The following is a 17,167-nucleotide window of genomic DNA, read 5'->3' as shown; positions in this document are numbered from 1 at the left end:
ATACACAGTAGCGAGTACTTATAGAAGTCTGCAACAAAGAAGCAAAGAATAGTGTCTTTAGTACCACACCTGGATTTTGCTTCTCAAGTCACTTCTGGAAAGATGTAGTCTTTTAGCATACACAATGTTCTTGGACAAAAACTTCCATAGCTTAACCACGTAGTGATCTTTTATTTGGAACTTGGTGCCTGCTAATTTAATTCTCCATGTCACTCAGCCTTTAGAGCTCTATATCATATCTTCCCTTGTATATTTTTTTTCTTCCCAGTTTTAGTCTGTTTTAGTTGTCACTTAAACAAGACCAATACTTAATGAATTTTTGTATATAGAATAGAACTCGTATGTATGCATGAATATTGCCTTGTATCTTCATGGTTTTTTCCATTAGGCCATATCAGCATGGAGCAGACATGTTGGCTGCAATTTGCCAGGTATTAAATGAATGCACAAAACCTGATCAAGCTTCACCCGCTGCCATAGTGTTACAGGGTCTTCATGCACTTTGTGAGGCTGAGGTAAGATTAAACTGGCTTGTCCCTGTGTTTTGTGTTTTGCTTGTGGATCATGGACTTTTTTCCTAGTTGGGTTTTTTTTTAAGAGTACATTGGATTGTTCAGCATTATGTTTTTTTCTTGACAAGTTTAATGCCTCTCTTCCAATATCACTGAATTGTTCCTGGGAAATTGTATTGTGAAATTCTACTACAGCAGATCAGCCCTTCAGTGCATGGATTGGAATTTTAGGTCAGCTTTACAGTTTGTTTCAAAGACATTTTTTCATGGATTTTTCCTGGAGATTTGGAAGGAACGGCTGTTTGGCGTATAATTCTGATTGGCTGAAAAGTAGGTAAATAATCTCTTTCTTGATACCTACTTACTGGCCTGCCCTGCTGGGTCTCATTCACATAGTGAACCCAACAGGGAGTGAAATCACTTGTAATGGGAAGCCTTCTGTTTTACTCTAATGCATTGATTACTTACTGATGAATAGGACAAGTAAGCATTGGAACATGCTGCCCAGAGAGGTTGTGCTCTCTCCGTCGTTGGAAGTTTCATGTTCCTTTTGGATACAACCCTGAGCAACTGGGTCTGATCTCATAGTGACCCTGCTTTGAGCAGGAGGTTGGACTAGAATTATCCTGACATCCCTTCCAACCCAAATTGTCCTATGATCCTATGATACCCCTGGGTTAGGAGCAAAGGTTCTTTGTTTCTGCAGTGATATCCCAGACATGGTGATGCAGGCAAAGACATGCTGTGAATCACACTATAGTCAAAATGTGGACTATGCAGGCCATCTGAGTTTGTGGACTAATGATAGCCTGCATGAATATTTGATTACCCTTTCTCTGCCAAACATCAATTTTAAGTTTATCTACTTCTTTGTTTTTAGTGCAGTGTTTACTGCAATGAGGCCAATCCAACAAAATCAAGGCATTGCCACATGATATGTTTGTAATCATGTCAGCAGTTCAAGAACAATATAGGAAATGGTTAGCAGTCCATACACATTAGTAATCAATATAGTTAAAAAGCTTCAGAGATGGCTGTTAAGAACCAAGTTATTCAGGGTAATTAATGTGTTTGCTTTTGGTACAGAGTTTGGCTCTTCTTCAGGTCACATAGATTCTTTGAATGCTGGCCTCAGTTAGTATTTAAGCAGTGTTTTCCCAGGCTGGATTATATTTAGACTTTGTTTCATGCAAAGAAGCAGGAGCTGGGCCTGTGACAAATGTCACATTGTACTATAAAAACCTCATTTGAGAATAGACGTACTGTCCTACTGTTGAGAAGTAGAAGGCTGAGACAACTCCAGGTACTCAGGATGGAAGGAAGGAAAGAATCACCTTGTGGACAGGTATTGATTTTATGTGTCCTAATTCTTACAGGCCCTCCTCAGCTTGCTTTTGTTTCCCCAGTTTCATACCAGTGTAATCTTCTGGGAGACCAGATCTGTCACCCAGGTATACTGAAACTTTAATAGAGAATTCTCATGTGGTTTGGTTAACTGGGTAACCATTTGGATTAAGTAATGCAGTCTGTCCCTTATTTAGTATTTAGATGCCAACTTGGAGTGCAGAGACCTTAAAGGGCATACTCGCAAGGGTTGGTCAGAAGGTTTTGTTTTAGTGCTTTCTCTCTCTTGTCGCTGTCTCAGTAGATAACAATGGGAAAGGGTTTTAATCTCTTTGAGATGTTCCATGTGCAGGGTTTTAGTGAGCACCTAATTTTCTGTTAACTGTTTCTGTTAACTTCGGTATAATAGATTATGTTTACATATGTATACTGTTGACATAGTTGGTGATGTAACTTTATACACCATGTGGCTTTCTCAAAGCTGAGTTCTGAGCGTTTCAAAGAGGCTCCTTTGCAAAAGTAATGATAGAATAAAATGTGTAATGTTGATATTTTTTGTCAAATGTAGTAGAAGAATAGTTCCATTTTGTTGACTGCAGTAATTGTTTTGTGTAAAGGTAATGGCTTTACCCAAAGTATGTATGCACTACGTGAATAACATGAAGAGTATTTAGCTTAGCTTTTGTGACTTAGAAGCAGGGCTAGCCACCGCGCCCCCCCCCCCCTTTTTTTTTTTTCTTGGTAGTTATAACAAAAGGCCCTTAATGAACACTGCACAGTGACCTGCACGTCAAAAATGTAAAATACACACAGTTCTTGCCCAGCCACATTTCCTGTTTCTGGGCAAATGTTTTGGGTTTTTTCCAGTGATTTCAACAGAAGCCAGTGTACTTCCTATGAGGCCACCTATCCTAGCATTTAATTGATTTCATGTATCAAGTACTGTACACAAGCCAGGAAACATTCAAGAATGAAAATGCTAAGCATAGTATTTAAAACCCCTTTCTAAGATTTTTGTGGAAGTGGTTTCTTGCTGTTATTTCCTCAGACCACATTTATTTCTTTTATTGGTAAAGAAACCAGCATGGCAGCATAATACAGTGAACTGAAAAGTTCTGTGAGATCAAATTATGTTGACTAAGTGTAACATTTAGTAGGAATTAACAGAGCTGGATGTTGTTTAAACAGTGTACACTTTAAAACTGTAGTCTTAAAATCATGGGTTTGTGTTGAGATGTTATCAGAGGATCATTACCTTCTTCTTGGGCTTAAGTTTCTGCCAGTTTCACTCTCTCAGGTCTGGTTTACTCTTCATTCTCTTTTTGCCTTACTTTATATCCTTGGCCTTGTACCTAGTTAACATCACAATTTCCATTTGAACTCTTCAGCCAATAGTGTAGGTGCAATTCCTTACCTGTGCAGATCTGCTGTTGAAGGTTGCTGCCAGGGTCCCAGGATGAACTCTGTATAGGTAAGGGGTTTTCCACATGCTGAATGAGTGAGTAAAATAAGTTGATGAGGAACCTTATTTGCCTGCATTCAGTCTGACTGGTCTGGTGAACACCCACCATCAGAGTAATTGCCATTTGCTGATTACCTTCTACTGCTCCTAAAAGTGCTGCTGCTTCTGTTTTTTTCCAGCTAAACTGTGTGATTTATGCCCTCACAGAATGAAAATGGTGTTACTGGCTTCACTTTCAAGTCAGGTACCAAAATCCATTTCAGTTCATCTTCATTACTGGTGCGATTTCTGGGTTTTGAATGCTGGAAATGTCAAAGATACTGTGGCAATGTAAACTTAGTTTTTCCTTTTGTGAATGCATTATGTTATATCATAAAATAGCTTGGGTTGGAAGGGACCTTTAAAGGTCATCTAGTCACAAACAGGTCCTCCCTCTGCAGCTGCCTCTGCACCCAACTTCTTTTCATCTTGGAAACATTCACTACAGTGGCAACTTCATTTTCTGTCACTTGATTAGGATGTGTGGCATACTAGTGTAGTCTAGCTGGTGTTACAATGTTATTTTCTTCTCTTCCTCTCCCTATTTTTGCTTTCCCAAGCTTTGCTATTTTATGTATTCTGACTCTTCATTTGCTTTTTTTCTCAAGGCTGTAACATAATTCTAACCTTTTTTTCCGGTTTTGCTAATAAGACAGCTAGTACTCTTGTGCTTTTTGTAAGAAATGGTATATAGAGATAGCTTGAGGGACATTGAGTAGCTTCAGAAAGACTAGATTCATCAGTGTATTTTAGGTGAAGTTACTACTTTTTCTAAGCTTAGGAAAATTTTATTTTCTTCAGAGCACACAATATGACTTATAATTTTTATAAATGTTGTCTTAAACTTTGTAACTTAAAACACTAACAGTGGCTTTTAAATTGCATGTTGCTTCTCCTGTTTGGTCTTCAACTTTGTGTTGGATTTATTGCAGACACAAAATAAATTAAGGAAACTTGCGCTCCAAGTACATATAATCTGTTAGCAGAAACTGGAAAACAACTTGTGTAGTCCAGAAAAAGAATTCCCCTTTTGTAGCTGAAATTTCATTGTAAGCATTTTGCATTTGAATGTGGGTATCCTCTGTAGACCATGGCCAAACTTTTTACTGTGGAAATGGCATTGAGTGATTTGGCTGTTAATCCTCAGGATTAATAGTAGCGTTTCTGCCTCTGTGGCACCATCATGTTGTCAAGTCAGCTGGTTTTGGGGTATTGGGCAAAACATGTTTTGAAAAGATGGTTTTATTTACTCTAATTTATTCCTAGATCATATTTGTCCACAAATGTCACAGGGCAGCCAGGGTCATGTTCTGTTATCACAATGTGTGTCAGAGTCCAATACTCTCTGACCAGGTTATTTTAGATATTCTGTGCATGGAGGATGTAATGTGTAATATCAAATTTACTTATTTGAAGATAGTTGTTACACAGGATTTCTGCTTCAGCAGAGTGATACAAATTATACCAAAATCACAATACAAATGTAAGTTACACTTAGCAAAATATAGCAATTACAATATACGGTTCAATCACAATACCAGTGTGATTCCTATTACCTGTCTCTATAATACGCTCACTGTCATGATGCTGAGCATCCCCAGCTGGAAAGAATGTGTGGGTTGAATCCAGCTCAAGCCCGTTGCTGTCTTCAAAATTCCTTTGTTGACTGTCCAGTTTTTATGCTTTAGGTTGGGCTGAGCCACGTATTCACTCCCCCATATGCTGATCTGACTGACTCTGGGGACATATTCACACTCTTTTAATGAACTGGGGAGAAACATTTACACCATCAGTTGATCCACTGAACTGTTTATAGCTGTATATCTAAAACAACAGTCCTTTTTATGTTGAGTCAGTTTCTTTGCAACAGATGTGGTCAGTCCCACCCTGCATTATTCTCTGAGCTTCCTGGGCACATCACCTTTGGTCCATTTGAGCCTTCTTCCATTGTAGGGGTTTATTGATCAGTCACAGTGTGTAGGGCTTGCGCAAAGCAATGGTATGCTGTTTAGTTTAGTTGCAGGTATTTCTGTAGCTGGCTGTTAAGTGTACTACATTGCACTAGAGGATGTGTCTGGTGGGTTTTGCTGCAATTACTTGTTCTGGAAAGACTCTGATAGGTTTTATCGTAATTGTAGTTTAGAGATGCTGAATTTCAGGCAATCATCATGAAAAATGTGGAGCTGCTCTGCAATAAGTGATGTATACCGTATGTTGAGTTGTTTACTGACATGTTTACTGTCTGGATATACTGATTCAGTTTTTTGCCAGAAAGCTAGAAAGGAAGACAAATAATTGAAGAGTACCTACCTGAGGATCATTTGGGGACACTGACAGGCTGAGGAGTCTGTTTTTTATTTCTGCTGAACCGACTGGATTGTTTTAATAAGAATTGCAATTGTACTGGGATACCCTTTTTTTCTGTTGTCCATACTCTACGAAGAGATGTTAAGGTTGCTAAGAGGTGATAGAGGAGTTTAGAAAGCTGTTAAATAAGACCCATTCCCAGCTGTGTTTTCCAAGTTATTTGAAGACCCCAGTTCTGCTTAAGTCATTTTTTGGAGTGCCAGAAGTTTTGAGCAGAAGGTTTTTTTTCCTTCAGCCCTTTAGGGCTTCATATAGTGGCGCTGTTATGGTGAAGGGTTAAGTCTGAAACTTCTCTGGCAAAATTTTTGGATGGCTGAAGCACTTTCTTTTGTTTGAATACCCTTTTATTTAAAAACAACTAAGTATAATGGTGTTCTTTACCTTTTGCCCTCCAGAACAATACAAGAACAGTGGTGAGTGAGACAATGGAAGCATTTGATTGTGAACAGCTGAAAAGACCCACAATAGAAGTGTGAATGTAATCTTAACTTTTTTTTGTGAAGATTCTTTTTTCCTAAAGAGATAATCTCTCAAGTAATACAACTTGTTGGACTTGGTGTATTTGGGGACTGTGTGTTTTGTTTGGTATGGTGTGATCCTTACCCAGACAGCATGTTGGCAGTTGAAATCTAGTAAGACTAATATTACAGTGCATGTTGAACATGGTAGAGAATAGCAAGTCACTGATTACAAAAACAGAATGGCCAAAAGTTGCATACACTGGCGTATGTATGTTGCTGTACTGAAGAATGCATCTTTCTGCAAATAAAGGATGCCCGTACTCTTCAATAAAATGTTTAGCATTTGGAAACTCATTTGGAGACACAGGCTGTTTCTTTCAGCCAGTAGAAAAATTGAATTTCTGCTGGCGTTCTGCTTCTCAAGATAAACATATTTCAATAGATTTCAAATCAGTAGTAGGTTAATATAATTTCTGCAATTAGTGTGAATGCTTTATACATACAGTAAAGAAAATAAATCCTTTCTGTTTGTGAAAGGAAAAAAATGTTAAAATTGATTTTATAGTGAAAATATTTTGGTGTTGACAAAGCTACTGAAATACTATTTTTTCAGTAGTCTGCTAAGTACTAGATCCCGTATCACAGTAATACTGCACTTAGTGCATATGATGATTACATGTACATGAATATGTGTGGAAAACAATCCTCAGTGCAATACTGTATAAGATGCCATATGATTGTTGTAATACTATTGGGTTTTTATGTATGACCTAATGGAGGGCCAGTGTTTTTGGCATACCAAATATGTGTGATCTAAAACTAATAAGTTGTTTCAATGTAGCTGATAAAAGACATTTGATATATGTTGTTCTTGCGGATTTCACGTAGCTCCATCTGTCGTGGGGTTTAACACTGAAAATGCTAATACATCTAGTCGTTCCAAACAATTATCACAGAGTGCAATTTGCCATTGCATAGGCACAGTATGGATATCTGCTAAATCTGAAACTTGTTAGGTTGCTGCCTATTTTTAATGGTCTTTTTTTCACCTGTTAGCTGAAATTGGAGAATGTCTGTGATACTATAAGAAAGAATGAAATCAAACATTCTTTGCTAGCTAATCATTTTGTAGTCTTCCTAAATGACAATATCAAATGAGATCCCATGAATACACAACTTTGTTTTTCTGCATATTGATACAAGGTCTATTTTCTGTTTCCAGACAACTAGCTCATTACAAAGTTAAAATTTCTAGATAGTTTAGTTTATTAAGAACTTAAAATGCTAATAGATATCTCTGTCTTTCTAAATACTGGAAGAAATATTTTCTTATTCTTGCAAACAGTGTTTTGAAAGATGGGAAAGAGAGGTATCATTTTCACTTGGAATGATATCAGATTAGGTGTGTGTAGCCATCAGTGGTCATTACCATAGAAACGTACTTGTGGGTTTGCTATTCCTGAAATGGATTCAACTCAAAAGGCATCTTCAGTTTTTTAAACTGCACTCTAAAATGTGTTTTGCATTCACTTGAAGTGACTGCTTAATTCAGCAGTTTCCTGAGTTCAGTGATACCAGGCACGCTGGGTTTTTTTCAGTGCAGAGTAACACTGAAACTATCTTTCTTAATGCCATTGTGGAATATGTTCATAAGCATCCCTTCATTTGATTTCATTACACAGATGGATTTGTATTTCTCTTTGACTGAGTCTTCTGTTGCTTTGCTTTAATTTCATAGACCTGGAAGAAATTTTTGTGGCATTTGCTCAGATTGTTTAAGGAAGGGTTTTGATTTCCAGTTCTGGTATGTTTCCCCCTTTAAAAAGCTGAGTGTGTATACTCATACTTTACTCTGCCATAGCTATTTTTTCTTTTTCATCTAGACTTTGGTTCTAAGCCTGCATTGTTATGGGTTTGGTGTTTGTCTTTGTTTTGTTGTTGTGGGCTTGGATAGGGGAGAGAGTTGTTGTTTGTTTGTTGTATTGGTTTTTGTTTGGTTTTGTGTTGGGTGGTTTGGGTTTTTTTTTGCTTTGTGGCTCTTTCTCTGTTGCACAGTTTTTGTTGCAGTGGAGCCTGAAATCTGAAAGACAAAGGGTAGCAATAGATAAATTCCAGACAGAATTATTTTAGGTATGGTGGCAAAAACTGAAAAGTTGAATTCTCCACAGGGAGCAATGTGAAGTTTGACCAAATGCTTCAGGGAAATTACTTAAGTGTTCACTAGAACACATGGCTGCTTAGAGAGAGAGAGCATGGGCAACTGGAAAAATCTCACAAGGGACAATGAGAAAGTTTTAGTACCAATAATACTGTCTAGTCAAGCTTCCTGTGGAACTCGACTATTTCTTTTTGTGACTTTTTTATAATTCTTCAGCTAGGACTGTACCACTGGCTGAGTATCTTACAGATATTTTTCAGTGCCTAGCAATACAACATGTTGTACTGACTGCTCATTGAGCTGTCATGCAGAGCTTTAAAAGTGACAGTAAACCAGGTGAGGCTTATTTTTATCCAGGAAGGGCTAAGTAGGACCAATTACATCTCACTGCTGTGCTGTAGTTAGAGTAATAGTGTAAATGTGTACAAAGTTGATCAAGCTACGGTGTATAGCTAGATAACAGCTATAGCCTAATAGTCTTTCAGCTTTATAGAAGGTAGGATGAATGCAGAAGACATCACTGAAGGCAGCAGAATAATTTCTAATCTTTAGAAACATTCTAAACACCTAACCCCAAATGTTCTGAATGTGACCTGATACAGTGATGTCTTACTGAGCGTGTGGATGATCTGAAACACAGGCTTATTGATACATAGAAGGCTCCTTTTTTCATGTCAGAGGTGCGTTAGTCCTAGAGGTAGATTTTGACATTGTTTTGATATACCAAATAAAGGATGATTAAAGAAAAAAAATTGATAAGCCTTACACTGAAAGGAGTGGATATGGAGCAGGCACATGCAGCAAAATAGCTCAGTCAAGAATCACTGCAGCAGCTGGTGAAACCAGCTTTTGAAATCACTGTGCCTTACCTGCTGAACAAAACCTGATCTTTTCACCTGAGTACTTGGGGTTAAATCTGAGCTCTAGAAACTGAATGCAAACACATGAGCATCAAAAGATGATTTGCATCATGAACTGATCTTATGCATCGTCAATCTAGTAGTTGCCTGTTACTTTAGGTCTTATGGCAAAGAGTAATAGTAAGTGAATAGCGAAATAACTGAGTTTTTAAGACAAACTCTTATCTAAGAGTACATGGAGGAACGTGAAGGTGCTTATTTGACTATCAGATGGGTAGATGAGTCAAACTGGTAGTCTGAGCTGATTTTGCAGTGTAAATTGTTCCCTTACTACTGAAGGAGAAATGAGGGGAGGATAATGGAAATAGGGGTAAGCTGTGAATGGATTTGAAGACCAGTGTTTCATTGGATTCCCTTCCCTTCCCAAAAGGACCAGAGTGATGCTTACTTGAACACTTTTCATCAGGTTAGAAGGTGAGAAAGGCCATTTGCTTTGGCTATATACGTCATCATAGATTTCTAAAAGCTTCTGGATTGGTGTGAGGAACAGTCTGAAGAATTTCCAATGTGTATAAAATTATTCAGATCACTTTCAGACTTGAAGAAGAACCTATAGAGTAGGCCACAGCTCAGCTTGAAGTCTTTCTATATGCTGCTATTATTCTTCATAGATTACTGTGGTGAACATAAGCAGCAGACAGAAGGGACTTCTTTAGCATCTGTAAGTGGAATTGTTCACATTTGCAAGGAGACTTTTTTGTGTGGGTGCTCTGAATAAAGCAGGTTTTGTTATCATCTGAAGCTTGAGTCTTGTTTTCTTGGAAATAAAGCTGAGCATCAGGAACTTCTGGGTCAGTGGAACAGTGCCAATTTTTTCATTTGGGTGTTATTTCTTGTAGCTTTCAAAAAATGTTTCTGTACTTATATTCATGCTGTGCTATGCTGACTTCCAACACTAGGAAAAAGAGAAAAATAAAAGCTTATGTTTCAGCTCTGGTACTGCTGTGCAGGAGCAATACCTTTACTTCAGGAGGACCGTCTGTCTGAAGAAATCAAAATGCTCTTGTAACAATTAATCTGTACAACTCTCCTGTGAGTGTTCCTTTTTTCAGCTAGGAGAAATCAAAGCCTTCATTTTTTTCCAAAGCTTCAACAAAATAAAACTCCAGTGTCTGCTTCCTCAGCCTTCCATATGACCCCAAAGATTACTTTTTTCTCGATATACTGTAAAATTTAGTACTAATTATGTGTGGCACTGAGTTTCCAGGCTCAATATCTCAGGTGCCTTGGTGACAAGTTGCTTAACAATTTCAGAAAGTCATGACTTTGAATTAAGCATAGTTTTGTTACCTGATCGGAACGTAACTCCTGAAACATACAAAGTACGTTTAGAGAGGAGGCATTGCTTTATTCAGCCCAGGGTGCAAGGTGGAAGATTTCCACAAATCGAGCACACCTACTGAGGTTTTTCAGTCCAGATGTTACCAAAAACCAGAATAAAACTCCTTAACTCCAATGTGAAGAAGCAGGCACTTGGTTTACTGCAGCGTCGGGGACACGGGGGATCGCTCCTCCAAAGGCGTGTCCATCTTAGTATCAAAATCCATCAGTTTTTATAGACTTTTTCTGTCAGGTCATTGTTACATAAGGTCTTTACATAAAAAGGCATACTATGCTTGTTCTTAAATTTAACCTTTATAATGATTGGTCCTTTGATTATATAACCTTATCAATATTCTTATTTAAAAACAATCATTGGTCAGTTACATTTAGCTCTACTGATTGGAATCTTTGATACTTAAATCAAGATGGGAAGGGTAAGAGGGTTTCCAAGCAGCAAACTGGTGTTCATGACTGTTTCCTTAGTTTCTTGAAACATAAGATAGAAAGACCAGTAACTTCCTGGTGAGGTGTCTATGGTTAGCTGTTTCAAACTTTAACAATATTAAGGTTCCTATAGTCACACATAACACAATTCCTAAAGTTTCTATGGCTACGTTTCAAACTTAACAATCCTATACATTGTGCTTAACAATTTTACTTCTTAATCAAACCTAACTCTTCTATGTGATTAAATTCTTGATTTCTTTACCAGAATATTTACAACACAGACTTACACGCTTCAGTTAAAACACCATGCCTATCTAATACATATGTTCCACCTAACTATTACATATACATTATGTCGAGCAAGCATGACGTGTTGTTCTCTTGAGCAATCAACCCGGAGTCTTCCTACACCTGCGCAGTCTGCAGCCTGCGCTCCTTGGTGGTCTTTGTTGCCCTTGCCAACCCCTCGTTTTTCTAGTGGATGTATGTCCTTAATTAGCAAGTCTGCGACTCTTTAAGCATCCTCCATTGTAAGCAGAATCTTAAAGTAGATAAGCTTTACCTTGAGTACACATAATCTAAACAGCCCTTGAATAGCAAATTTACCCCACTTCTTATGTTTTAGGTTTTTGTTCTTTAAAGTAGACCACCTTCTTATTTGTTAATCCGTCTTTTGAAGGCTTGAGGCAACAGTTTGGTAAAGTGCTTAAGGACAATCATGAATTTAAGCACAAAAAGTCATCTTGTATTCAGTGGGACTGTTCATGTATTTAAAGCTAGGCTAAAAGTGGAGTGCCTTTTTGAAGCATGTCTCCAGAGTATTCTACCAGACAGCTTGCCATGAGAGAGAACTAGCTACTGACTTGATAAATAGAGCCAATATTTTCATGTTTTCTGTGAAACAACACTGTAATACAGAGGTTGCTGTAAATATGTTTTATAATGCACTTGGTTCTTGTTTATATTCAGTGTAATGCCTGTGAGCCCCAGAAGTCATAGCTGGCCAGGGCAAAAAAGCCAAGAGATTTGCTGTTCCTTATCAAACACTGAATGTGAGTGGGGAGATGGTTTGTTGTTTGGTTCTAATGAAGGCATTCAATGGTTACAAACAAGCTGTAGAACTCCCCCCCCCCCCCCCCGCCCCCCCCCCCCCGCCCCTTTTATTTTTCTTCCAGCTGACAAAATCTCATAAGGATTTTGGCTATTGGTCTACATAATTTTTTAAAAAAAATCAGATCTGTTAGGCTGGCTAACTAATGCTTGTTGCCTTATGTCAGATCTGCATGAGAATTCTCTTCTGATAGTCTTTTTGCCACCTAACCGCTCGGGTACATGTATCTAGTACTATTAAATTTTGAAACTGAATTATTCAGCTTTCCCTACCCTCTATAGGTATTGAAGAGCAGGTTAAGCGTCTTTCTATAGAGAGTGGTACCTTTTTGTTGGAGGATTTCAATTTCTTGTTGTTTTTTCCCAGTGATCTCTAATTTGTGAAAAAATACCAACCTTAGAACCATACGTTTGAAAATACCTTGACTCTGTGTTACTGGCTTGCACACTGGGTAAATGAACCCTGTTTGTGGGACAACAGTATGTTTGTCCTATAACCAAATATTGGCCTCAGCTGAAAAACAAAACAGAAAAAGCATGATTTTTCCAGTTTATACTTTGTAGCATGGAAGCCTACAGATACTCCTGGTTTTACCTGCCATTGCCAATATTTTGTTGTGATTTCTTCCCACCCCGCCCCACTTTTCTCTTGAGGACCTAGTAGCTGGGATTGCAGAAGTGTATCTAAAGTGATTTCAGCTTCTGTTTAATGCACAGTAACTTTATGGTTTCTAGTATAACTGCAAAGACTGATTTAAAAGGCTGAAGTTACTATGTTCTAAGGACATGGAAAGCAAATGACAAGACTCCAAGTTCATTATTAACAGTATGAAAATAAATTCTGTGATTTTCAAACCAGCTTCACAGTTTTTGTAAGTTAACACTTGGAAGCATAGTGTTACTATCATCTGTGGTTTCCTGACATAATTTTTTTTTTCATGTTTCTGGTTCGTTGAAGTGATTTCTCTTATTTTAAATTGTAAGAGCTGACCTGCTTAGTATAGGGCTAATGAAGCTGTGGTATTAGTGTTTATTCTAGTTTGACATTTTCCCAACGATTTCTGGATTCCTGCAGCTTTACATTTGTCTTTTGTTCTTCAAATTTGGCTGGATTTGGTTGTGTTTAAAGATTAATGGCATTTTGTTTTGGAGGGCTCCCATGGAACATAGCTTCCTCTGCTTTCATCCTGTTGAACTCCCAGAGACAGGTTGCTTTTCAGCTAATTTTAGCAAGTGAAGTAGAGCAGTAGCGTTACATGAAGATACATATAATAAGGGGGGGTTAAGTCTTTTGGTCTTGAATTGTTATCGGTGGTTGTGATCTCCCCCTGCCACTTTTACCTTTCCTCCCGTTATCAGAGATTTTTTGCTGACTTCATGCCTATTAGCAATTATTCAACTTTTAGGCACCTCCTGGGGTAGGATGTTCCCTTCTTATCAGTCTCATTTCTTCCTTGTGTATACAAAGGGTATCTTATTTCACAAGACCTTTGTGGTCTCCTTAAGTACATCACTTCTTAAGTACATCATTTCTTAAGTACGTCATTATTGCATGATGTCAAATAATGTACTGTGAGACTGTTAATACAAGTGAATTGTTAACATGCTTCCTTTCTTTATCCTTTTTATGAACCCTATATTAATTCCTGTTCCCAAGTAGGAAGAAAGAAGGCAAGTGCTGGAAAGAAATTATGTTTAAGTCAAGTTGGGATTGCTGTTAGTAACAGTGCTTGCCACTTTCCCTCCAGGTTGTTTGCATCCGTTCTACATGGAATTCTCTGTCACCAAAGTTGAGCTGTGATACAAGACCCCTCATTTTAAAAGCACTGAATGAATTGTTTGCCCTGGTTCCCTCGTTAACAGTGAATACAAACGAATACGAGGTATGTACTCATGGACTAAGGTGAGTCTCTTCTTTTAGCGTATCTTTGTATATGAGTTTTAAATGTGCCTGCTTGTTTTTAATATCTCTAAATTGCACCCACTGCCTAATGCAGGTTAATTATAAAGTACATTTCCATACATTTTCACAATTTTAGCTTGTGTTAGTGAATCCTAGAAGATAGGTAACAAATTCCAGTGCCAGGTTGATCAGAGGTTTCCCTCTCCCAGAATGTGAGGACATGTGAATGCATCTACAGTTCAAACCTGCTCCCCCTTCGCTTTCCTAGCTCAGTGCATGTTGATGTGGCAGCAGTTTGTTTCAGGTAACTGCCTCTATTTCAACTGCTTACTTAGTTAATGAAAATCTGAATGCCTGTTTTATTTGCTTTTATAGAAATTCAAAGCTCAAGTTATCAGCTTCCTTTGGAAAAACACACAAAACAAGGTAGGTAATAAAACTGAAAATGTTAATTCCTAGTGTCAGCAACTGGATATTAAGTTTATACCTTTCTGTCAAGACAGGGTTATCAGTGTCAGCAATCTCATTTTCTAATAGGGTTTTCTTCTTGTCATTGACTGTTTAACACTGTTTTTGAAGCAATGTAATGCACATGACAGGTGGTAACTGATGGTCCTAACATCTGCCACTGCCAAGGAGAATTGTAATAAAAACTAGTTTGACTTGTCTGGTGGACTTCAGCCTTGGTATGGTGATGGTGAAGCATTCTTGGCAAAGCTGCAGCTGTGACAACTAACTCAGTTCTTTGGTGGGGTATTGTAACGCAGTGGGAATGTTGGACCATCATCACCATGGGGCTGGTGGAAGCAAAGTATTTTAATTTAAATATAGCTTGGAAATTTCTACATAAACTACCCTCACAGCAGTAATGGAGTGTAGCAATCAAAATGTTTGCTATTAAGCCTAGGTAATTGGTCTTGCTAATTTGCATTGTATATATAAAGTAAGCGATTGAGAGTGGCCCTCAGGAAAATATTGTCATTTAAAAGGTTTTTTTCAGCATTCAGTGGCTAGTGGATAAGCTCTTTGTGTGTGGAGTTTCCAGTAGGTAGCAATACCATATGCTGTGCTTGTGATTTTCTTTCTCTAATTTTCTAGGATGCTGTTGTAGCCATTTCAGCCTATAAATCACTCTCATCGTTCGCCTCTGAAGAACATACAATTCTTCATCTTCCTGAACAGGTAGCAGTGCTGTATGTTTAATAGTAAGGACATCTGACACTTCTCTCTGACATGGGTTGTATCTTGAGAAATGAGAGGCTGGCAAGAAAAACAAAGCCCCTGGTGTCCTCAGATGATGCATTACCATAAAAGGACAAAAGGAGTAGGGGTATTCTTCCCCAAACGACTACCAAAGACCACCAGAGACTGCTGCGCAGGTGTAGAAGACTCTGGGTTGGTTGCTCAAGAGAACAACACGTCATGCTTGCTCAACATAATGAATATGTAATACTTAGGTGGAACATGTGTATTAGATAGGCGTGGTATTTTAACAGTAGTGTTTAAGTCTGGACTGAAAAACCTCAGTAAGTGTGCTTGATTTGTGGAAATCTTCCACCTTGCACCCTGCACAGAATAAAGCAATGTCTCCTCTCTAAACATACTTTGTGTGTTTTGGGAGTTACTTTCTGATCACGTAACATGAGCAGTCAGAAGGTAGTTTTTCTTCTTTCATTAGTTAAATCAGCAGGTTATCTTTTGGGCACCTCACATGCATTTTATGCTCTTCTGTTAATGCTTGCAGTTGAGTCTTGACACTAAGCAACTCTTGTGATTACTGCTTCATCCATTGCAGTCACACTTAGCAGTCATGCTTAGTGCTTTTGTTCTTGAAACGGGCAAGTCAGTTTGAGAAGTAGGTGCTATTTTTGGAATACTGCACTGCTGCAATGCTGAATGTTTCACAGTAGTACTTAGCTCTGTATTACTGGTGCTGTTACTTTACACTCATTAGAAAACGAGTAAATATGTTTTCATTGAAAGCATTGGAAATATGTTGCAGTTTTTCAAATTCTGAAAACTAGTATGGAAAAGTAACTTCTAGCAGAAATGTTCTGTGTATATTAAAGTGCAAGTATAAAACATTGTTTAACTGAAGAAGAATCAGAGTGAAAATGAAGTTTTAGTAATATTACTTCAGTCTATTAAGTGTCAAGATTAATTTTGCTAATACAGGTATGGATTTGCATACCCATGTAATAAACCAGTTTTACCTTTCATTCAGTTAGAAGAAAAGGTTTTATTCCTTCAGCTTCAAATTAATGAGGTGGAGTGAAATTAATGAAATGGGGAACTTTTCATATTTAGTTGGTATTTTTGGCGCTTGGTTGACACTTGGAATCATGAAAGGTAATGAGGATTTGGAATTTTTGTGCTGACATTTTCATTTTTTTGATCTTTCAGGCACGACCAGAAGTTGACTCACTGGAGGAGGCAGACATGAATGAAGATGAAGAAGAGGAAAAGGAGGCAGATCTTTTTGTTCCGGGTTCTTCCTATATCAAGGTGTTATCTCTAACGCCAGCTTCTGTTTTAGGAGGTATAATATATTCAGTATTTGAGGTTACTTTGCAGATTTATAATCACAGTGACTGTATAGACATGTGACTTTCCTATAATGGAGTGCAATGTTAAAGTGCAGCCTTTTTTTTTTTTTTTTCCCCTGGGAAAATATCTTACCAAATTACAGGAAAAAATGTAAAGTAAAAGTTCAGAGGAGAGCAAAACCCCCAAACCATTTTTAGGAAAGCAGTGGGTCAGAGGTCCTGATGGTGGAAAAAATGCTTATAGCATAACTTAAAAATCCTTATCTGTCCTATAGGAAAAGCCAGTTGCTTATTTACTTGAAGTGCCCATTGTTTCATCACAGTGCAACTTCTATAGGCAGGACTGAGCAGATGTTTTTAAAGGCAGCTCTGTATTTTAGCTCTGAAGTAAAGAAAAAAAACCACCCAAACCCATAGTGTTTTATAAACAAAGTATGAACAGCATTAAAACAATGCTGTATGCAAAATCTACTTAATCAAAAAAGATACTAGTGCTATGCTTAATGCTTAATTTTAGCGATGCATATTGATACTGAGCTATGTTTCAACAGATGTTCTCTGGTTGATGCACTTGT

General features: G+C 37.8%; 1 protein-coding gene across 1 annotated transcript in view; it reads left to right on the top strand.

Annotated features, from left to right (window-relative positions):
- FOCAD (focadhesin) overlaps positions 1 to 17,167 on the top strand; it is a 127,047-nt gene that overhangs the window by 54,986 nt on the left and 54,894 nt on the right. Inside the window, exons 18-22 of the mRNA XM_049796559.1 lie at positions 389 to 515; positions 13,892 to 14,026; positions 14,422 to 14,472; positions 15,145 to 15,228; positions 16,450 to 16,585. Coding sequence (XP_049652516.1) covers positions 389 to 515; positions 13,892 to 14,026; positions 14,422 to 14,472; positions 15,145 to 15,228; positions 16,450 to 16,585 — 533 coding nt within the window. The remainder of the gene's footprint in view (positions 1 to 388; positions 516 to 13,891; positions 14,027 to 14,421; positions 14,473 to 15,144; positions 15,229 to 16,449; positions 16,586 to 17,167) is intronic.

The sequence above is a fragment of the Accipiter gentilis genome, chromosome Z, assembly GCF_929443795.1.
Source record: "Accipiter gentilis chromosome Z, bAccGen1.1, whole genome shotgun sequence".
Lineage (NCBI taxonomy): Eukaryota > Metazoa > Chordata > Aves > Accipitriformes > Accipitridae > Astur > Astur gentilis.
Note: the sequence above shows the minus strand (reverse complement) of the source record. Positions and strands in the feature narration are given on the sequence as shown.